Genomic DNA, 23,979 nt, shown 5'->3' with positions numbered 1-23,979 from the left:
TCCTTGTGCTTCACCATTAGTACAGTTAGGCTGGTAATACTGCAACGCATCTGCTTTTGGACTGCTGGATGAGTAATGGTCTATGATATGTGGGCTTGAACTTTTGGTCTTTGATCACCTGCTGATGGGTTTGCCTGCTTTGCTTACCCACATAGGGAAGGCAACCAAACTCACTTGAAGTCAGTGGAAAAGTTGAGGTTTTTCTGATTTCAATAAAATTCAGGTAGAACCACAGTTCAGGCTATATTTTTTTAAAATTTAAGTTTGCTCTTTTAGTGTTATCTTCCTAAATGGAAGGATTTCTAAATTGCAACGGGACACAGGCTTAACTTAGTGAGGTGTTTGAGCACATGAATAACATTGAGAAAGTGAATGCTTTTGAAACCTGTTAGCTCACTATTATCCTTAAAGGTAAGTGTCTGCTCAGGTGCTGCTTTGAGTTGCAGCTCAGCCTGTGCTATTAGGAGGATAGTTTGGAGGGGAGAGAGGAGCCCCTACTTCTGGTGATAATGGTGGCTGCTTACCCCTGCAGCAGCTGACTAACACTAAAAGCCCAGGTGTGTCCATCCAGGACACACCTCTGCCTGCTTGGGGTCAACTCCCAGTAGCAGTAGTGAATAAAAATGTAATAAAATAACATGAAATACTGTCATCTTTAGTATATAAGAATGAGTTCTGCCTCACAAAGCTCACTCAAAATGCCACATGGACTCTTGCTGGTGAAGAAAGAAGGCCAGCTGTCATGAGACATGTGGTTTTTAACTATAGATTGTATGCTAGGGTGGGTACTCATGTATACTATTTTTTTTCCCTTCTCCATCTCCTTCTATAAGCACTTGCCTTTTTGGGCCATATGCTTTTAGCTGTGCAGGGAAGATGTCTTTTATGTTGGAGCTCGGCCCTTTCACTGACTGTGAGCAAATGCTGGATGCTACTAAGTGTGAAGGTTATCAGTTTGTGTTGATTTGTTAAGTAAGCAAAAAAATGATACATGTACAGCATATGCAGTAACTGTACTTTAGATTCTCTGGAGTCTCAGTGAGCAAGTGGAAATTAAAAAAAATTGATTTGAAATGGTGCCTTACACTCCTGCTGCTTTTGCTTTCAGCTTTGTTCGTCCTCCTTTGATCATCTTCTCTGTTGATGGTTTTCGTGCATCATATATGAAGAAAGGGAACAAAGTCATGCCCAATATTGAAAAATTGAGTGAGTACATATGTTTTCTTACAATAAACAAAAGACAATCTCTTGCAGCCCAGTTGTTTTCATTGTTCATTGAGCAACAGAAGTCAGTGCGGAGCTGGTGGGTAGAAGGGCTGTGCCAAACACAGGGCTTCTATGTCCGAATGGTCTAACAAAGATTAAGTCTTTCTTTTCCGTGAAAGCAAAATGGCAGAAGTCCCCTTTGATTTAGATGGTATCAACCGGTGACTTGAAAGCACCCTGGCTGAAGCAGCGCACAGCAATCAGAGTGGGAAGAGAGCTGCTGCTTTGGGAAACGCTGTTCAGAATTGGTGGTGTTCATATGGTTTTGTCAGCAAAGAAATGCATCTTCAGTACATGATATGTATCATGCAGTCTTGTAGGCTAGTTGGGAGGTGCCCACAAAATTTTCCACTTGATTCAGAAATGTTGAAGATAGGGGTAAGTGCGTGCAGGAGCTGCTGTGAACGTGTGATAACTGGCTGGGGACATGCCCCAGCGATGAGCAGCCCTGCACTCCGCTCTGAGGGAGCGGGCTCCCACCTGGATTTGTGACGTACTGGGCGCAATGCATATTTGGGCTTCTCTGTATCGCGTGTTAGTTTGTGTATGTGCCAATACCCTTGAAAGGTAGTTTGGGGTTATTTTTTTTTCCCCTGTGTGTGCTGGCCCTCATATTTGCGTGGCAATCTGGGGAGCTATGGCCAAAGCCCATTGTGAAACTGCAGCTTTAATATATTTGTCACTTAAAATTAGCCTGTGTTTTCTCATGTTGTTTTACTTAGCAAGATGCTTCCAATGACTCTGAGCTAGCCTCCAAGAGTTCAGAAAGGAAAACGGTCTATGGAAATGTAGCTGGTTCTGTAGTCCTCTGGCTGCATTATTTCAGTTCTTTATTGTGAAGTACAAAGAGCGCGTGGGTGGATTTACTACTGTCTCACAGGAAGACCTGCCAATGTTAAGCAGCAGAATGTTCATTTAAATTGGTTAAAATTTAACCAATTTCTGCAATGTTTTGAGTCACAGCAAATTACTTCCTCTGTTTTTGTTTTCTGTGTCTGAGAGCTTCCCTTCCTAATGTTTGCATTCCCTATTGATTTTTCAGGGTCTTGTGGAACACATTCTCCTTACATGAGACCTGTCTACCCTACAAAAACCTTCCCCAACTTGTACACCCTTGCTACTGTAAGTCCCTGGGAAGGACTTTTGGATGATAAAATGTTGCACTGCAGTAGAAATGTGGGTTGTGGGATGCAAGTTTTTTTTTGTAAAACTGCTTCACTGTCCATTCTTTTTGACCTTCAGTTATGTTAAGTATTTTCCGCAGTATTTTGAAGTTCTGAGATAAAGAGTTTCTCACCATTATACACTGTTGCAGCTTTCCTGTGCTTTCCTATGCTGGCTTTTGCAGTTACTTGTACTGCTGTGTAATTACAGGTCACAGTTTTTCCAGGGGGGAAAAAAACCACCCCTGAAATCCTACCCAGAATACAACCAGCAGTTGTTCCTTCATCGGAGTAGCTGAAGTCAGTGGGGCTGACTTAGCAGCTGACTTACAATTTACAGTTGCTGAGTGTGTCTGGATGCTGCGTTGGCCCTGCAGTAAAACGAACCATGGCTTTGGCACTCGGGTGGCATGGCTGGTGCCATGCAAACGCCCCTCGGTGACAGTGCTCCCAAAGCTGGGCTAAGGGACTTCCCACCTGCAACTGCAGTTTCTTTCCTTTCATTTTTTCCTGCAGTCTCTGCACAAACTTCAAATGGGAAGAGAAAGGAAGGGATGGAGAAATGAGTAGCTGGGGTGGGAGAGGGCCAAAAGAAAGGGAGAAGAGCAGAAACCACTTACATTGCCTTCACTGCAGGATGAGTTGTGATGTAAGGCCATAGCTTTGGGTGACTTGCTTCCTTTATTTTTTTTTTTCTTGGAAATAAATCTTATCTCACAGAGGCGCTGGTGAAGATAAAATATTATAAAATGGAAATGCTAAGTGCTGCTCTTACAACCAGAGAATAAACTACTGTTTCCAGAAAGGGAGTTCATAAAAAACAACTGAAAGTTCAAATCAATCTTTTAATAAGATTTTGCTTACTTTAGATGGCCTCAAACTAACTGTTAACCAGTCTGAAAATACTTTAAAGTATTGAGTAACAGGAGTTTTTGTGCTTTTTAGCACAGTTCAATAATTTCCTACTGCTTTCATTACTACAGCCAGTTTTAAATGTGTTTATCTTAAAGTTACAACCTTTTCTGGTGTGCAGTAACAAAGACACCTATTTTAAAATAATTTGGTGGTATTTGCAGATAGCTATGAAGAGCTGGATTTGTGTGCATTAGGGTTTTACTAATTAATCTACTTCTGCACAAAGGGACTCTATCCTGAATCACACGGAATCGTTGGCAATTCGATGTATGACCCAGTGTTTGATGCCAGCTTCAGTCTTCGAGGGCGAGAGAAATTCAATCACAGATGGTGGGGAGGTCAACCAGTAAGTTTCAGATTCCCTCCTCCTCCTCCTTCCCTCCTCTCTCTCTTCCCCTCCCTCTGTGCTATGGAACATAGCCAATAATAATAATTAAAAAAAATACATCTGTGAACAATTTGTACCTAATCTCCCCCCCAGCTGGCCCTGTGTCTATCAATTTAATGTAACGTTTTGAGTTGGCTTTTGCTTTTCAGAATAATAAAGCCATTGATTATGGAAAGGTGCTTGCATCGATAAGTATAAATTAGATGTGGCTAGGAAAAAAAACCTCACTTAAGCAGCAGTTAAACATGAACGACTATATTTTCATGTCACCATGGCATAATGTTTCCTTTTCATTATGGGTTTCTCAGGTTTTCGTCCTAGAAATGTTCTTGTGGCAGTTTTAGTATTAATGTTCTGTCAGAGTAGTGTGGCACAGCTTCATAATTATTATTTGTTAGATCCACAAGCGATCGCTGTTACCTGACGTGCTGCAGAGGCTGTAGAAGTTTGTGAATTGATTTCTGCCTTGAGCACAGCAGCAGCGGCTGAACTAGGTCCTCTCTTTTAGGTTAGTGTTGGACTTGGTGGTTTCTCTAGCTCTGGATCCTTATTTGGGGCAAGGAAATGGCCTCCTTCAAAGTATTCTGTGTTACTACAGCTGAGAAGGTCCTCTTGCTTCTGCTCTGCTTTCCCCTGTTAGTGCATGCTGTGGTGGCTTGCTTTGCCAACAAAAGTGGATTTAAATTAAATTAATAAGCTTGATGTGCAGGCAGCCAAGGTGCACGCACGTTTCATTGCACTAGTTGCTTAGGGAACTATAGTTTAAAAGCTCCCTGACCAGCTAACTCCACAAAAAAGTGGGGTGATGGAGGTCAGGGAATCGGAAGGCGTTTGGGAACACCAGAATCTGGCATTGCTGTTTGCTAAAGCGAGCAGTGTCATCCCCCAAATCTCTTAAGGCAGAAATATACCAAGACACTAAAGGAAGTTACTCAGATGTCTTCAGGCTTAGCAAGTGTGTGTGTTATTTGTCTGCATGTGGTTTCGGTCTGCAACAAATGTAAGACGAGGCGATTCAGGGCTGCAGGCAGATGTGTGACAGGCAGATGTGTGACAGGCAGATGTGTGACAGGCAGATGTGTGACAGGCAGATGTGTGACAGGCAGATGTGTCTGGCCGTAGCTGGGCCAGAATGAGGTGTTTGTGTTCATGTAAAATTTGTCAGCGTAACAGCGAGCGTAGTCACTCCCTCGCCCACCCATGACCCGAGTTAGCTTTAGCATGGGTTGTGTGGAGAGGAGGGGGTGAAGAACGTGCTTAGCTATTTTAGCATCCTAGATGTGAGCAAAGCAGCAGGATCAAAACTAGGATCAGCAAAAGGGCGACAGCAACAGGTAACCTCTTCCTCCACCTCAGCTCCAGCCAGAGCCACACAGCTAACAAACTGTGCCCGCTGCAGTCATGCATCGAGCTCATAGGCAATATTGTGGCTCAACTGCTGTGTGACAACTTGTTAAGCAGCTGTAATTTAATCATGCATTGCAAATTTAATTGTGCACCTTACCTTAATCACAGTTTGGTAGGAGTTATTTACTGGGGACTGTTCAAATGTCTCTATTTTTAAACTATGATGTTTTAAAAGTAAAACATAAGTCTATAAATACTTCATCAGCTGCTGTGTTGAGTGGAGAATATTGGTAATTCCCACACCCATCCACTAGAAACACCTGTGCTGCTCCAGAGAAAAAAAAGTTTTTCTGGATTGTAAACAAGGGTCATGAAAGATGTCAGCTGAGAAGAGTTCAAGAAAGTTACACAACAGTGGATGACCATACGCTGGATAAAATCCTCATAGGACAGGGGGAAGAGTTGCATACACAAGTAAGGATGATAAAATAAACCAGCTGATCTGAAGATCTGTTAAACAGGAAAAACACACAAATAATGTAATAAACTGAAAATATCTCTGAGGAACTGGAAACAAACACAGAGGAAGGTCTGTAATTCAATCCCCATAAACTTAATATGAGGAAAACCTGTTAAGAGTGGCAAACCTGATAGAGTGGCCATAGCAGTTGGGCAAGGAGGTGGTAGATCTCTTGCAGAAATACAATATAAATGATACTCTCTCTGCACATGGAAGAATTGCACATTTGATAAGAGAATTTCAGACTTTGATAAAAGAAAAAAGCATCTTTGTCTGTATATGGATTAGATACAACCCCTTTCTAACTCCTTTTTATAATTTTCTGTAAATATCACATTGACATAGACTGCTGAAAATACCTGGATATTGAAAGACAAGACAGTACAATTAAGGAGAGAGGAAAGGAAATCTGATCTCTACATATCACAGAAATATTGTCTGTCATATTACATATTCATCTGGTTCTTTTTAGGTCTTGGGTCTCAAACTGGAGTACTCAAACAACTTCAGAGTGGTCCTGGTTTGCACAGAATTGGGAATTATAATGTTTCTGCCCAGGAAGGCAGAAGAAGTGTCTGGGACCTCCAGTCTCAAAATATGGCTAAAACTGCCTAGAAGAGAATGTCGTTTAGTGTTGATAATTTCAGAAATACTTTCTTGCTCCTGGAAACTGGCCTATTGTGTATGGCTTTGTTAAAATGGAAGGGGGTGTGTGTGTGTGTTGGTGTGTTTTCTTTTTTTTTTTTTTTTTAATTACTTGTTCTAATACTCAGCATCCTGCTGGGAAACAGCCAGATTACCATGGACATCAGTGGGATTTGGGAGATGAGTAGTGGAATGTTTCTACACGAGGAATTATGAGAAATTAATTTTAAAAGCATTAGGAAAAGGAGAATGGGAGACGAGGTAGCTTGGAAGTGTTTTGAGGTGCTCTAGCTGGTTGTGGTACTTGAAACACTGTCTTCTGATTTAGTATACAACCTTGATTTATTACATAAGCTTAAAACCACATGGTTTTCAAAACAAAAGTGTTTGATAGGAAACAGCCGCAAAACCACTCCTCATATTGCTACAGCATCTCACAGAAATGGTGAGCATCAGCGCCCATGCTCCCAAGGGGCAAACGAAGTTTACTGCTCATTTTTCATGACACTGAAACTCTGTTTTCATCCCAAGTAAATTTAAGTGCTAAATTAAGCCCCAACTGCTTTTGGCTTCTGTTAAGCAGTAGTTTTCCACGTCTTGATTTGATGTAGTGAGCTTAAGCTTACACTACAGACAATACATTTGCTTTTTTTCAGCGATTTTTATGATCCTTAGCAATAATCCATTGGCCTCCTCAAGGTCAGAAGATGACAGGTATAAAACTGCTGGTCTGTGGTTAATGGGGACAGAGAGGCTCCTTCAGAAGGTGTAATCCAGCTTGATTCTGAGTTTGGCTCCAAAGATGCCTCTCTCTTCAGAAGTATCTGAATTACAAAAGCATTGAAGGTTGTTTAGGGCACCTATATGAAGTTTCATTTTCACTATTAACCTTTTAAAGAGAATACAACCCTCAAAAAGGGCCTGATTGAGATGCTGAGATAATCCTTAAAAAGGACCACGACGTTCCTAGATAAGTGACAACATGTCATGAAGCTGTCTTTACAGTACCTTGTGCAGAAGGTATACTTGTAGACACTAAGCATCAATGCTACACATCTTAATTTTATATTCGTGATTTTATCTAAATTTCACATTCTATACCAACCTTTGGGAGAAAACCATTTTGCTCTCCTCTTACTGGACTCTTGTTGGGTTTGACCATCTAATGATTACAGAAAGAAATTCTTATTTTAATTTGTTTGCCTAGTCAGCCTGAACATTGGCAGCACAGTTACATCTGAGGAGCCCAGGCTCTGCAGAAAGCTGTCATCTGTCTTTTTGTACTTTTGCAATAACTTTGTTTATTGGTGGGGGAAGCAGAAGGAAACATGTCAGTAACTGTCTTTTTATAAGTCTTTCTTTCTGTCTAGCCTGAGCCATGACCAAGCAACAGGGCTCTTTGAGTCTGTCTAATTATTTAATAGGCTTTTTGTACAAAAGTCTCCTGACTGGGTGAGAAGACAATGCTCAGTTGTCAAGGTTGGGAGATCATTTGTGTCCTGTTAAAGAGTAAGGAGTGTGGAAGTGGCTACTCCATGTTTTACCTTGTTGGCAGGACAAATTGCAAATGGTGCAGGAGTGTAACATTTGGCACCACCCTGGTATTAATTCTATGTGTTTGCACCAATCTTGTACATGTTTCTTTACCTCGGAAACTCTGTGATTTCCCCCTTCCCATCTTTGCCGGAATGTGGGAGGCATTTTCCATTCATGCATTGCCAACTCTGCCACAGTGGATGTACGCACTTCCTCTGCTCCTGACATGAAACTCCTTTTCTGGTTGGTGAGCAGGATTATATTTGCACACCTCAGCCCAAGGGCTGGACTTCAGAGCCGCCCCTCCCGTCAGCCCTGACCTGAGACGTGCTGCTGCTGGTCCTTTCACAGCACAACAAATACGGGGCAGCCTTTGCAAAGTTATGGGCTCTTATTCATTCATGGAAGATTAGAAGTAGGGAGGTGCCCCGCTTTCTGTGCAGGTTTTTGAAGACAATTCAACAGCTATCTTGAAGAACTCTGTATGTAACATCTGTGTGCAAATGTGTCTAGCTGTCAGAAGAAGGGAGAACTTGGGACTTCCATGTTCCATATGGCATTGCCACCCAAACTTACTTAGCTTGTCTATTTTTATCCATAAATAAGAGAAGAATTGTAGTAATTCAACACAGAGGATATTAAAAAATGATAGTAATTCAACTTACATATATATCTAGAAGAGCATGTATGCTATTTCTTGGAACACTTGCCAGTGTACTAGGGTTGAATCTGTGGGTCCCTAAATTAACAGGTCTTTCTGCATTGGAAAACATTGGAAAAAGATATATTCTCTGACTCCTGTGATATAGGATGAAGACAGAGTAGTTAATCTTTGATTACTTTTTTTTAAAATATTTATTTCCCTCCTCTCTGCTTAAAAAAATTAATTTAGAAATATGGCCTTTATATACCTTGCAATACAATAATGCTTGTCTCATATGCAAACCAGAGGTGCACAACTGACATAGTTAAACAGCTGGCTATAAAACTCTGACATATGAACAGTTAAAACCCACATGTTTACATATGTCAAATAAATTACATAAGCTCACAAATGGTACTGACCTTACAATGCCTTCCACAGCAAATTTGTAAGTGACCTGAACAGATTTGACCAGCCGTAGAGCCTATGTAAGGCATTGCATTTACGTGCTCAGTACTGGAACATCTAGGATAACCAACAGAGAGGAAATGTGCACGGTAACGCTTATTCCCTTCTTAATTTTGATTGGTTTGGATGGACAGCTAACATTTTTTTTTTTTCTATTCTGTATTGACTGGCAATGTAGACTCATGTTAGCCTGCAAGAGGCATGACTTGTCTGCCTTGGAAGACAATGAATTTAATTTAAAGACAGTGAGAGATGTTCACTGGAGCTAAGGCTGCAGTAGCAGTTTGCCACGCTTTTTTGCTAGTTAGTATTCTACAGCTGAGGGTACTATGGAAACTTATGTGCTTCTATCAACTGCTCTGGTCTGTTGTCCAGATACTTTACTAGCCAGTAAAGTATCTGGATAACCAAGGGAACTTCTGGTAGAGATTGCTGCCACTAGATTTATCAGCAATAACCATCACAACTCTAAAACACACTGGAAATATGATTTAAAGCTTGTTCAATGGAGGTAGAAATTCTTCCACCTAGATGATTGCTGCTTCTTTGCATGCTTAAAGATGTCTCTGCAAATGTATTGATATTGGTAGAAGCTTTAGGTGTGATTTTGAATAGTGTTGAATTTTCTTATTTTGGTTTTAAATAAACCAAAGCCTTTCTCCCTGCCCTACTCCCTTGAAAAAAAGGAGTGAGGAGGTCCAGTAGTATTTTGTTGTAACCTTGAGTTCAACCAGGCTCTGCCTGGCAAAGCCACGATGGAGTCATTCAGGCTCACTTCTCAGATGCTGTGGTCAGATATGGACCTTTTAATGTGCTGGTCTTTGACTTCAGCAGATCTTTGTCTTAGGTGTTGAGCTTATTTCAAGTGCAGCAGACATGTCCTCATCCAAACAGCACCAATGTAAATGACTTGAGAGCAGGGAGGGTGCAGTTTTTTCCTGTCTGAAGCCAGTCTGGGTGCCTTTGGACTGCTCTTCCCTTACTGCTCACTTAGGAGTGTGCAGCTAGCAGTGATCTCCCCTTACTTGCATTACTCCTGGTTCAGAAAGGTGTTCATGCTGTTTTCATGTGACATTCATGAAGCACATTCTACGCTCGACAGGAATAAAAAACAGCTGCCACCTTCTTGCAGGCATGCTGAGTACCTTGGCAACGTGCACAGGGCCTAATTATTCATCTGTCAAGATGGCTACTGTTTTACTTGCTTGGCCTTTTGGCACATGCTTAAAATCACTGCCTAAAACAGACAGGGTCACGGGTGATTTGGTGATTTCAGCAGTGCAAGCAGGCAGGAACAGCACAGGACAGTTTCAGCTGCTGAGGGTGGGATGTGGCTGGGCTGATTTTGTCAACTGGGCAGGCTGGACCACTTGGACCTGTGCAGGCCAAAGCATTAGAAAGCCAAACTAAAGTTAAGAGATTTTCAAAACCAAATACTGAATTCCCTGGACTTGGTTTGTTTGTACATTCCCAAAGATATCTGCAAAATTATTTAAACTTCGCAGGAACACAAACCCTTTCAAAGAAAAATAAATCTGCTGCAGCTCTGTAGGGACAATGGTTTTCCGAGTACAGTAAGACCAAAGAACATAACAGCAGTGGAGCTGACACTCCTCAAGCTGAATTTGTATTTGACCTCTTTTCTCTGCCATGACAGGGTTCTGCTCTAGGAATAAATCTGCAACACAAAGAAAAATGTAATTGCTTTAAGTGCGGACCCTTTTTCACCTGGGAAGCCCGTGAACCATTATGGAGTAGCTTCTGCTTTAGCTAGACACAAGGTGCAGGCTGGAGTTATACACCCTGTGCTGACTCATATGACACAAACGAGCTTGTGGAAGCATCCTTGCACTGCAGCATATGGGCTCAGTGACACGATCAGTGGATTGCAGGCACACTTGCTCATCTCTCCTGTTCACCTGCATCCTCTGTCCCATCTTGTCAGGGCTAGTATTCTGTGAGCATTTGAAAACCGTATCCCTATTATTTAACAATTTAAAACCAAATTCCAAAATAAATTCAAAGTCATTTTTTTCTTTTTGGGGGAGTTACTTTGCAGTCACATCATCTTGTGGTCATTGTCACCATGCAAACCTCAGTGCTGACGGAAGGCTGGGGCTGCAGAAGCTGGGGGAGATGCTTAGGGGACTCCTTGTTTGGTGGCTGCTCGAGCACAGATTAATATGAACAAATGCTGAAATCAGACTTTTGAAGAGAAGCACCTGAAAACATAGAAGGAAGGGCTGCAAATCCATGGCTGTTCTGCTCCTGCTCTTGCTGCGTTTTAGTAAACTACCATTTCTATAGAGTTATTATGGATGTACTCTTCCCTGGCGAAGAGGATACATCACCAAAAAGTTAGAATACAGTGAAAACAAACGATCTTTTGTAGCTGTGGTTTTAATTTAACTGGATTGAGTCTAGTAAGATTTGGAAGAGTGTAAGATGAGAGATAAGTTAAAGGGTGTGTCCCGGGCACTGGAAAAGTGAAGATGAACAATTTTCCCATAAATAACACAACAATATCCAAATTTAGTTGCTGCGAAGTATAACCTCAGTGTGCAAATGATCTCTCCAGACTATGCACAATTTATTTCAATTAAAACTGATGCATGAATAATTCAGACATGACATTTGAATAATATATGCCCAGATGTCAGTTTGTAAGTGCCTGTTTGAGCAAGGTAGAGGAGCCTTGAATGTATTTTCAACAAGTTGATTTAAAGTAAACTCAAGACAAACAAGCTTTATTAAGTAAGAGAACTATGCTTTGGCTTAACTGCTTGTGAAATGGATAAATTGTAGTATGCACAAATAATGGGAAAAATAATCGTTATACACATAACGCTAGATAAACCATTACCACCTTTGAAATGAGTTTTGAGATTATTTGGATAGTTCCTTGCAAGATGTTGCTCAATGGAATGTTTTAACATGGTTATGATTTAACAGCAATTAATGTATTTATCAATGGTATGAGGTAGATCAAAGGTTTAATTTTAGCAACACTCAATGATTAACCAATTTAAAGATTAACAAGGTGATCTGGTAGAATATGTTATAATCAAAATAGCAACTTAATTACAGATTCAAAAATGACCAGATTCACACTAACTTGCTAGAAGTATCCTAAATCAATACATTTTATATATATAAATATAGTTCTGGAGGGCTACAAACTCATATTGTTTGGTCATTCTCATTCCCCTGCCTTGTATAGATATTCATAGAATAGAAAAAGAGAAAGAGGGTGAAGGGAGAGAGAAGAGCAATGAGGACAACCAGGGGTATGGTATGGCTTTCATTAGAGAAAGATCAAACAAACCAAGGCTACTCTTGCTTGAAAAGGAATAAATAGAGGGGAATATCATGAATGTTGTATAGAAATGGGAAGAGAAAGGATTAGCAACCTGTTTTCAAAGTATAAGAACAGTAATCTAACCCCTGTGAAAATGGCAGGTTTAAACCAAACAAAGATCAAAATACACTCATGCAATGCGTGACTACATTGTGGGACTTTCTGCTACAAACTGATTTGTAGTCAGAAAAATATATGGGATTTGAAGGATTGAAAAAAGGATTTGAAAAATTCATGGAGATTGTTTCTGTCATTTCCATCTGTCACCACTTTGGGCGAGCTCAAAAAGTTCTTCAACATCTCTGGAGGAAAGCGTCCCTCCCTGCTGTCTTTATACCCCTACTCACTCATCTGCATCTGGTTTTGGGTCACCTTTTCTAACACGTTTGCAATATGGGGAAAGAGGGATGGGTATATGGGCACAGATTAGTGTTAAGCTGTGTTCTTTCCTAACTGATTGTCCTCCAAAACTTGAACACTGAAAGACTCAAGCGAGCAATGGCTGGCTTTTGAAAATTAAACGGAATACTGGAGAAATTCCTGGCCATGAATTTTAATGCTTTGCATTAAAAGCAACACAGAGATTTAAGGGTGAAAGGCTGCAGCACAGCGACTGATCCACTGCTACAGACTTGGCATAGATTTGTCACTCCACGTGTTTGAATTTGAGACGCAGGCTCAAAACTGCAATTTTCACTTCTAGGCTCAGGGTAGAAGAATGTGCCTTGAAAACGTTTTCTTTTAGTTTCAGAGGGTCATTAAAGATCTGAACACATTCTAATCCTCTTATATTTTCCTCATTAGATTTGGATTACTGCAGCCAAACAAGGGGTGAAAGCTGGCACATTCTTCTGGTCTGTGTAAGTGCCCTCTGTTTTCTGGATTTGTAACTAATAATTCAGAATTAATTCCATGCAAGTGTTTATTAAGTCATTTTCCTTACTCTAAGCATTCAGTAGCTTGGACCGTACCTGTAATCTCCTCTTGTTTCATTTGTGCAACATTCCTGATTACTAAAGCTGATGCTACAGTTTGCCGTTTTAAGTTCATAATGCTGATTTTTAGCAGTTTTCTGAAGAAAAGATGTATGACTATGCAAAAAGTTCCTTCCTTTCAGTTCATGATGTGTTGTTTTGCCTCCTTAGTATTGCTAGCAATGTTTCCTAGTCCTCTGAGTGTTTGTGGAAGACTCTGTTATTGTCTTCTTAGGTCATCTGATATCAACAGCCTAATTGACCCAAAAGCCTAACTGACTCATTCATTTTACAGTCCAGTCTGACCTTTGAGTATATCCAGTTTCCCTTTACTAAAAGACAGCCTTGAGGATCTTTGCTGTTCATTTTTTTGTTTAATGGTTCCAAATTATTTTCCCTTGCCCCAACTAAGGTGTATCTTCCTAATTGGAAATGAATGAATTTTGATCATTTCTGAGTTCTGAGGAATTCACGTGGATCAATCTCTCTATTTCATTTTAGTGGCAGGATTGCAGGAGCAAAGAAAATGGGCAAACTGTCAAGATTGAAGTACTAAGGGGGTTTGCCTGTTTTTTTTTTGTATTTCCATTAGGAATAATAGTCTTTGCTACTCTAAGTATCATGTAGCATATGGAGAGAATAATAAAATGTACCATGTACGAAGCTGATGATAGGTTTAGGCTTGCAAGATGGTTATCTGACAGAGTTCCAGTCTGCTGTTCTACAAAGCAGACATCAATGTGATTCCTAAGCTCTACAACTACATAGTCACCATAAAGAGCCCGGTGAATGCGTGCTTGGGGATATAAAAAGTTACGGAAGCCAGCCAAGGATATGTTCTCTGAATGGCAATAGTAAGAGTGTGAAAGAGCCACTGTATGTATGAATGAAATATATATGCCTTAAAACTGTATTATTTAGTTTGGGACACAGAATGTTTTTGGGAGAATTATCAGGCAAACTCTTTCAGGAAAACAGAAGTGTTAGAAACATCTTAGTCACAAATGACTTCATTGAAATAATGGATTTTTTTTCGTATCACACAATTAAGACAAATTTCAAAACTGGGCAATACCCAATATTACTATTCCAGTTTATGATGCTGCCTTATTTGCAAATTTTAGCATATATTTTCATTTTTGTAGCTGTTTTACAACCAAAAGTTCTCTGTGTAGCTGGAGACTGAGGACTACTGTTGTTCTACAAGGCATTAAAAACTAACTTATTTCAAAATGGCTGTTGACCATCTCTGTTTCTCTGAAAATCAGACGTTTCCAAAAAGGATTGAATTCAATTCAGCATGGTGAATCCAAGATGGTTATATTTGATTCCTGCCTTGAGATTTTGCTATTGATCTAATGGAATCTGGACTGACTATGCTATTGTATTCAAATAACTGCATGGTCACTGATCTGCAGAGCTTTCCTAAGATGAGATATTTGGAACTCTTAACAGCTGTTTACAAGGTTAGTCATTCTCATAGCACGAACTTGGCCTCAGCAGCAAGTGAGAAGTCTCAGGACACACACAGTGAACAGGATGAGTCTGTTCTGTCAAAGTTGTGCAAGTCACCGTGCTGACGGCCTGGTGTTTCAGATTGTTCTCTTGACTTACACCAGCCTAGCACTCAGTTTGGTTACTCTTAAGTCAATGGGAATTTTTCCAGTGTCTTTAAGAGTACCAGAGCAGGATGGTTCTTTAAACCTGTACTAGTGTGAGCAGTTTAATGGTTTATAGTCATGCGAGCTTTGCAATGGCAGCGCTGTTGTGCATCTGGGTTAAAGCTTCCAGAATAGATCTTTATTCACTCCTGTTTAGAACAGTTAGATTTACTGCCTTGAGTTCTGACTCCAGTTACAAACTTTTAATCATCTTTCTTTTGGAGTATGTGGACATCAGGAGAATCTGGAGTGATTCTGTTTGCAAAATAAGAATCAGTATTGAGCAAGAAAGAAGATACATCATGCTAAAAGCAAATGATCTTATGATTGATTTTAATCATGTTAGAATCAGTTCATAGCAAGACTTTGTTGATGCTTTTTGTATTCAATGATAACAAGTTATATTTTTGTACTTTGTGGTCCAGCGTCATCCCCCACGAGCGCAGAATATTGACAATACTGCAGTGGCTAACCCTCCCAGACAATGAAAGGTAATTCACTTATTGTCATCTGCTGTTGGATAACTGGTAGCTTGTCTTCTACTTAAAAGTAGCTGGAAGAGCAAGGGGAAATTTAATTCTAAAAATATTTTTTGTCTGTTACACGCTATCACAGATTTAAGGATTTGTTTGGGGTTTGTGTCTAGGTGGGGTTTTGTTTTGGTTTGGTTTTTATCTTGGCTTTTAACCATTGGCATTTTATTCTTCTCAACAAATGTATGGTGTGAATTTATTTCTTATCAAGAAGCATTTAGTTACATGGATTAACTTAGATTGTTCTTATCCTACTGAGTCTAATATGGTTTAACAACTTTACAGGCAATGGCAGTTGCAGAACTGGACCCTGAGGACTGAGAAAATGTTAAGATTTTAATTAGGAGTATTTTTTAGTACACAAGTTCCCACATGCTGCTGGCTGCAAAGCTCAAGCAAGCTGCTGTTGTGATTTCCACAAGACTTAGAAAGAGCGTGTGTCCTCAGATATTACCCCATGTGCCTCGCTGCATGTGTTCTTGGATTTAATAAAACTGCAGAACAACTAATTGCTTAATCATACCGTGGAAACATATGACCGAGAAACAGTTCTTTTTCCATAAAGCCAACTCTCATTGGAAGGTTGACTTGATTTGACTTGACCCAGCAGGTCTGGTTTTTTTTGTTGTTGCTGAAGGAAAGCTATCCTGAACAAGACCTTTCTTTCTTTCAGGCCTTATGTTTATGCTTTCTACTCTGAGCAACCAGATGCTGCTGGCCACAGATATGGTCCTTTCAACTCAGAGGTTAGTACAGATTTTCTTCTGCAGAAAAAGCATGTGTCTGAAATACATTTTTGGAATAATTGCCATTGCTCAGGAGTAACATTTTTAGCAACTTTTTTTCACCCTTTTCTGCAGTATGCTTCCCCTCTGCCAGAGAAAGCAAAATTATTGTCTAAAGAATTTATCATGTGGGATTCACTTCTGAAAGAAGGAACTGCCTGTGCCTTTCAGAAGGCTATTTCTCTGTGTAATATGATAATGCAAAAGGAAAGATTTATTTGGTGAAGACAGGAGTATATTTGGGTGCAACAGCATAATTTAACTTCCTCTAACAATTTGTCCTTCTTAAAATTAATAAAAATATAATGCAGAAAATATTGAGGAAAAAAATGCAGAGAAGAAAAAGCTTTCTTTTAAATCTGACAGCCTGCAGTAGCCAAATTTATAATTCCAGTCTGCCATGAGCTGTAAAACCCTGCTATTTCCAGTTTCATATAGGCCCTACAGGGGTTCAGAAAGCTTTGCTAGTACTGTTCCCTCAGGACCAGACTGTTGAGTTTGGAAAAAGTTTTGAGCACCATAAGGTATTTTAATGAAAAATTATGTGCAAAACACTACAGTAGTTTAACCCCTTGTTTGAGCTTTGGGTAGCTGGCTGGGACTGATGAGTACTGCTTCCCTGCCAACCCCGTCCGGGTGACAACAACTTAAAGACTATGCACTGCCCTGGGATTTGTGGGGAGGGAAAGTAAATCGTGCACCCAAATATCCTGCTGCTTTGGGTGGCTGGGATCTGGCATCTCCGATGATCTCTGACATCTGGCAAAGGTCCCCTAGTTTCAGTGCAAATGTATGCCTTCAGATTGCCGTCACTAGACTTCAGGAGTTCTTACACATGCTTTTTAAAGGGTAAACAAATGTTTCCAAATCTTGAAAAACTGAGAAATGTATCAGATACCAACCCTTTGGTACAAACCTCCCCGAGTAGCCAGCGTACTCAGCAGTAGTTTCTTTCTTGTTTGGTATACGTCTGATTGCTGTTTTCTACTGGAGAAGAGAGCAAAGAGAAGCAGAGTTAATCTTTTTTAATATGCTGGAGCTATTTGGGCTCTGTAAATAAGTTTGCAGTGGTTATGAACTTGCTGTGAGTAGCATCCCTGTTGGAGCAGTTTGAGCCATGGTCCCTGAGCAGCAGGTGTGAGGAATTATTCTAAATCAGCATTGAAATGCCATATGGGATAGGAAGAAATAGTCCTTTTTCTGGATAAGCAGTGGTTAAAATCTGCCAACACTCTTGCTAAAGACAGGCATTGATATTTCTCCGTGTTGTCGTTTGACTCAGGAGAGATGTCTGACTTGGTCAAGCAAGGTATTGGTGATGAGAGCTCTCTGATTCAAGGACATATTACTCAATGATGCTTTATAGTTCCTCTTACTGAAGAGTTCAAAATGTTATGTGTGGCTTATGACTGACAATTCTAATTTTATGTATCTGTAGAAAACCACTTCCTTCTGAACAGAGTTGTGGGGCTCTTTCCATAGACTTAAAGGAGAATATGATGACATTGAATTTGTTCTTTAAATGTAGTCTCTTAACAAACCAGTCAGTTTATCATCCAATGTCATAAATCTAGTTTCAGGTTAATTATAAGTGTCTCAAAAGTGAAATGTAATTGTATCATCATAGGAAAAGTCACTCTCAAAGCAAAAAGCCCCCAGAGGCCCTTTATTATTTGGGAGTTCTTCTGGATGGTTATCTGAAAGTTGACCTCTAATTGCGAGGCGAAGCTTAGGCTCTTAAAAACAATGAATTAATAGGTTATGAAAGTTTTACTAATAAATTGATTTACGCTTTTTGTGTTAAACACAAGAGGAGCATGAGATTGATTTTTATCAAATTGAGACCAGAAGAGTTAGCAGATGAGCACGTACGGGTTTGAAGTTCAAACAGTGACCATGACTTTGTGAATGGAAATTTAAATAAATGAATACAGCTATGTAAGTATACAGATGCTGAGATTTGCTGGGGGCCTGGTTTCAGGATAGAAAATCTTGATGCTGTTTCCACTATAATTTTTAGGAGCTATGAAATTTACATAAATCAGCTGGGAAGAAAGTCCTCACAGGGATCTCTTTCAGCTGCTTCCTCGATACCAAGAGCACAACCTCCCCATGAAATCATTCTTTTCTTGTATACAGCTGGCAGCAGTTAGACAGTTGGAGTAGTACTGACCACTTCATTTTTCTTCATGCAAAGGCAGATCAGCCAAACAATAATGTTTGAAAACAAGCTCTTAACAATTCTTTGTTATATTTAAGATGGACTTCTTATTCTTTTGAAGAGTGAAGATTTTATGCTGAGTTTTTCTTGCTGCAATTAGTAGCTTGAAGAATAGTTTTATACCTTGAAAACCTCCAAATATTACAAATGTCCATTAGAGTAAAATGAATATTTGCTTGAGATTTTATACCAAATAGTGTTCTAAATGTATTTTAAATGTATAATCTTAAAGGTCTGATGGCATCCATTATTGATAATTTTCAGCTTCCAGACTTCAGCAGATGGCACTTCACAGGACAAAAGCTAGAAATAAAGGGAGTTAGATGCACTTAAAGTTTATGGTTGAATTGCCAGTGTTGATATAAATGGAACACAAATTGTGACCAGTGTCTACTAGTGTAACTTTACATGTCCTCTAACATTATGAATTTCAGCATAAATGAGTTGATTGTCTAGGTTTTGGTTGGGTTTTTCTGACTTTGGGTTTGTTTTTTTTTTCTGTGGGACAGGAATAAGCTTCTTAGGAAGTATTTCAGTGGGTTCCATTACATTTCCAGGAGTAGCTATGGGAGTTATCAAATATGTGCTTGCTCTTGATTTACTTCTGCATTTTTTTTCTTTCTCTCTATGCTTCTGCAGTTGAACTCTGATAGGTTGGTCCGTCCGGGTCAAGAAGCAGAGCTTTGGCTGGCTAGTTACTCTTGTGATGTTACAGTTCCCTCTGTAAGCGAGGAGGGTTTCGTTTCCCTCCTCCATAACTCTGTTCTGACTCTTCTCAAGCAAGACTAAGATTTGGCTGGTTAATAAGAACTTGGCTTTTTTTTTTTTCTCCTAGCTAACTTTTTTTTTTTTGAAAATAAAATGTTGTAGAAACATACTACCATAAGAGCTCTAAAACACATCGAAATCTGGCATCGCTAAGCCGTTCCTGCTGCTCCTCTAACATGCTGTCTTGAGACGGCCGTTTCCAGTGTTCAGACCTGGGTCTCCTGCGCTCGCGTGTTTCTGGCATTGTGGAGCTCTGTCTGAGCCGATTCAGAGACAGTAAAACGAGAATCCTTCCTTTCCCTGCCGCTCCTCTCATCAGGACTGCACAAAGCTTGAAGCGTTTTAAAAACAGAAAACTCTGGTGCTGCTTTATTAAAATGCCTTTCTGGAGAGAGACGAATGAGACTGGACTAGAATCTCCTTTCCAGCTGCTTGCCTTGGAAGCAATGAAACAGCATGGCAGATGGTAACATCCCCTTCCTTCCCTTCCCTGTTTACATAGCTCTGTAACTGAACAACTGTGAGAAGCTGCCTAAGTCCTTAGAGGTGAAATATCATCATAAATCTCCGACTTTTCTCAAGCCCACTCGGCATGCTCCATTATACGTGGCATATCGTAGTTACTGTCTCCCAGTAGGTGAAATCTATCACGGCTTCACACGCAATCCCGAGCAGTGCCAAGAGCCTGCAACTTGTGTTAAAGTCAGTGAGAGTGGTACGGTTTAAACTTACGAGCAAGTCGATTAATGGGATAGTAGTTTTTTCCTGTTATGTCTTCAACATTTTTTCCCATCTCTAAGTCTATCCTAGGTATCTGTGTATTTAGGAATGATAACATTACCCAGCAAGACGCCACACTGAAAATGTTGGGAAATTAACTTCTTAAATTGCCCATAAAGCTTGTAATTAGGCAGGTAGCAGTGCAGCTTTTTGATGCATTGCCACTAATATGCCCTGCCTAGCTGATTTGAAGGATATAAGCTCCTAACTGAGTCTCACCCTCGTAGCATCATCCTGCAGTCCCCAAAGAGTGGCTAGTGGGGTTCTGGTGATTTCAGTGGGGTGCATGGCCTGGCACACAATGGTGGCACCTGCTAATGATACTGATGAGGATACCTACTGTCACTGATTCTCAGCTAAAAAGTGTGTGTGGGAAACCTTGCAGAAAGCCATTTGGACTGGACAGGCTCTAGTACTCATACCTGAACCATCATCCAAGTGAGATGTCGCATTTCCACCAGTAGTTTACTCTGGACACTCATTTAATTTTATGTGATGAATTTTACTTAAATTGAAATTAAGTTTACTTACGTTTTCATAATATTAATAGATTAATATTTGATCAATAAAAAATTTCCCATAATGATATATTTTCAAAACCAGAAGCCCCATCTATCTCTGAAACACCAATTTCATTTGCTTTTATGCTGTCTGCTCTTGTAACTGCTGTTCTGCTTTCAGTACAATTTGGTGAATTCCTCCTTAAAGAGAGATAGATCCTAAATTGTCCAAATGCCTAAATTTTTTTAAAAGGCTATAGTATTTATGCTGCAAAATTAGCTGGCACTGGTAGCTTTACTATCTGATGTGAGTCGAGACAGGCTTTTTTTCTGAGTCGAGACATCTCTCCCCGCCAGTACAGGAGAGTAGTTATGGCTCCCCTCTTACTCCGCCTAAGAGACCTAAGAGAAAGCTTCCTCCTAAGAGGAGACAGGAAAGACCAGTTGCAGCTCCAGAGAAAAGAAGAAGAAAAGTACAAAAAGTGGATCAATATGCTGCGGAAGCTCGTCGGAAGAAAGTAAGTTTACATATGTTCCAAAATTTTATGATGGAAGTGCCATTTTTTAGGCACTACTCTAGCTTTATTTTTTTTCTACTTGGGAGTTTGCTCCATGCTTCATCTTGGGATTTTGCAGACAAAACTTCTATAAACGTACTGAAGGACCCAAAGGGAAGCAGCCAAACCAGACCAAGTCTTCTGGGAGTTATGTTTTTTCTGTTTCAGACTCTGTTTGCGTTAGGGAAAGTCATCTTTATAATCTCTTTATATTTTTAAATCCCGCCATCAACTGGAGGCGATGTCAGAAAAATCTCTGGGAAGACACTGTCAATGTTGCTAACCCTTCTGAGCTATTACTAATTCTGCAATATGTTGTAGCCTCCTTAAGTCCCTAGCTCTTGCGAGCCTGGAGATTATTTGAGATTCTGTGTCTAGTCATCGTGGTTGCGGAAAAGCCCTGAAAATGTGACTCATAAAATCTAAAAGTGAAAGAACTTTAAAAAGTTATTTTAAAAATATAAAGCCAGTTTGTGACTTTGGAGTGTAGAGGATTCTTCATTACATGATTTCTGAATGCTGTAATTGCAATAGAAGTAGTGTATAAGTCTGTTTTCACAAGAAAAACATCAAATAGAAATTGCTTTATTAGGAAAAGGGTATTCCTTAGTGTACTGTCTTTCTCCATCTGGCACTAACTCACACACTGCGAGAGGTTATAGACCACTTCAGTATTCCTTTCATTTCAGAAATCTAACTAAATAATTAAAAAACTCTTCAAATAAAAAACCTAGGCTTTAAACAAAAGCCTTGACACTCCACCGTATCCTACAAACGGCTATAAACACTCTTCTTCAGATTGTTTTTTTTCTTTTTTTTGTAGGGGTGTTTTTTCACTTGTCACATAATTCAACCCAAAACAGTTACTTTGAGTCCAATTCTTTAAGTGTAAGGACATGGCAGGTAGCGGCATACAAAAATTTTTCAAGTATAAGAAAACAGGAATTTTCCAGAGAACTTTTAACACAGATTTACCTGAGAGGAGAACTGATAACTGCTATGGATAATATTGCTATTACTTGCTAATTTGCTAGTCCTACAGATGTGAGTGTATGTGACACTCTTTTTTTTTTTTCTTTTTTTTCAATTTCTTTCTCTGGATGAAAAGGTCATCCAAACTTATCCTTAAACAACTCTTCCTCATAAGTCAACTCTGAAAATGTGTCACTATTGTTTCAGAAAAAAATGTCCTAATGTTACATGATGGTTGCCATTATATCTGCAAGTTAATCTTTTGGTGCTGTTTGAGAGCAATGGAGTATAGTACAGGCTGGATCCTACCAATTTTCTTTTTAAAAAAAACCAACACAAAACAAAGGATATAGTGAAATCTTTCTTTCTTGTAATTAAGCTTCTTCTAAGGGAAAACTCAGGAAAGAATCCAATTGTGGTCTGTATGGCTCAGATCCCATCCAACGCTTTCACAATAGTATCAACTCTTTCTTGTAGCACCATCTTAGAGATCCGTATATCTTGAAAGATACAATACTTCTGTACAGCTTTCCAAAGTCTTGATATCAACATGTCAGTTGCCTCTGGGAAAGAACACAAAAAATCCTTGCCTGAATATGCCACCTACAGCCAGTCTTAGACCACAAAGACCATTTGGGGAAAAACTTGAGTGTTGTATAGAATTGTAAAAGATAGCTGAATTTAAAAATTGAGGAAAGACAGAATGCAATGAGGTGAAGAGAAATTGGTGAGGGCTTTTCTAAGAGCTGCTTTGAACACTAGTGAAAACTGCAAAGTTGAAGGTGTTTTTTTTTGTTTTCTGTGTGAGCTTTTTGTTTCTTTTAAAAACATGATTCTTCATTTATATTGATTTTGTTACAGTTTCAGAAATGTCTCTGCAGACTTATAGATTAAATTGGTGTAGAGGGTAGCTAAACAAAATTACTACCATTCATGAATCCTTGAAATCTCTGGAAGTATTGTTGCTTCTTCTTTTTTTTTTTTTTAAAGAAGCCTCAAGCCTGCTGACAAAAGTAAACATTAATGGGAAATCCATCTGGATTTCCAGCTTCCTTGAATAAGCTGTGGATTCTGAGTAAAATTTGTATTTCCTTATGTGATTGATGTTATACAAATAGAGTTTCATAAAAATGGAATTCCCATTTGTTGAAGAGATTCTTTGTATTTGAGAATGGAAGAATGCTGAAACAGCCAATTCTCTTATAGCCATTTTTCTTTTTATTCTGATCTCAAAATGTTTCAAAGTTTTAACTAAGCTGACTACTTTGGCTCTCCTGAATTAAAATATTTCAAAATTTCACCCTTTGCCTGAACCAGTTTCATATGTTGCAGAAACTGTTCTTCCTGTTCCCCATCGTGATTCCATCTCTCATGAGCTGCTTCTCTGTCTATTTGAAGTGCCACATGGGAGATGCCATTTCCTGTGTCAACTTATAGCCTATCAGAGTCATTTAACTTCCATCTCTTAATGACTCAGGCAGAAGGAGAATTTCTGAACCATCTCTTTCTGGGTCACGGTAACGTGATGTTTATTTTTTCTTCTCAGAATTCAGCCAAAATCTAGTTTTTTCTCATCCAAAATTTGTTAGCATTTTGTTTGTCCCTGGGAAGATGTTTTGTTGTGGATACTCGGACCAGCCAAATCAAACAGACAAGCGAGGAGGAAGTTGGCATATAGTGACAAGAAATGTTTTCTTCTCAAAACCAAAACAAAATCTGAGTCCCCTGCCTAAAATCTTACTTTAAAATGTTTTCCTTCTCTGTGCCATCTGGTAACAAATGTTTCATTTTCTTATAGCTGAAAACACAATCCTGTGAATGTGTCTTGCTGTTTTCTGTTTGGTTTCTTAATGAAAAGGAAACTTAAATGAAGAAATCATAGTACTGTATCCATGTCTTCTGGGTCTGCTGACAATTTTGCCAAAACTGTCATTCGAGATGTTGGAAACTCTTGGCTTTGAAGCTGAAGAATGCTCCCT

General features: G+C 39.5%; 1 protein-coding gene across 3 annotated transcripts in view; it reads left to right on the top strand.

The window, feature by feature from the left end:
• Window positions 1-23,979, top strand: part of ENPP2 (ectonucleotide pyrophosphatase/phosphodiesterase 2) — a 77,437-nt gene that overhangs the window by 29,900 nt on the left and 23,558 nt on the right. For 2 of the 3 annotated variants that reach the window (XM_086609539.1, XM_086609540.1), the window contains exons 6-12: window positions 1,109-1,206; window positions 2,309-2,388; window positions 3,571-3,690; window positions 13,054-13,109; window positions 15,310-15,375; window positions 16,091-16,163; window positions 20,834-20,989. In XM_086609539.1, the coding sequence (XP_086465665.1) occupies window positions 1,109-1,206; window positions 2,309-2,388; window positions 3,571-3,690; window positions 13,054-13,109; window positions 15,310-15,375; window positions 16,091-16,163; window positions 20,834-20,989 (649 nt within the window). The remainder of the gene's footprint in view (window positions 1-1,108; window positions 1,207-2,308; window positions 2,389-3,570; window positions 3,691-13,053; window positions 13,110-15,309; window positions 15,376-16,090; window positions 16,164-20,833; window positions 20,990-23,979) is intronic. The other variant, XM_086609541.1, reaches the window with a different exon arrangement.

This window comes from Tauraco erythrolophus, chromosome 3 (genome assembly GCF_009769465.1).
Source record: "Tauraco erythrolophus isolate bTauEry1 chromosome 3, bTauEry1.pri, whole genome shotgun sequence".
Taxonomy (NCBI): Eukaryota; Metazoa; Chordata; class Aves; order Musophagiformes; family Musophagidae; genus Tauraco; species Tauraco erythrolophus.
Note: the sequence above shows the minus strand (reverse complement) of the source record. Positions and strands in the feature narration are given on the sequence as shown.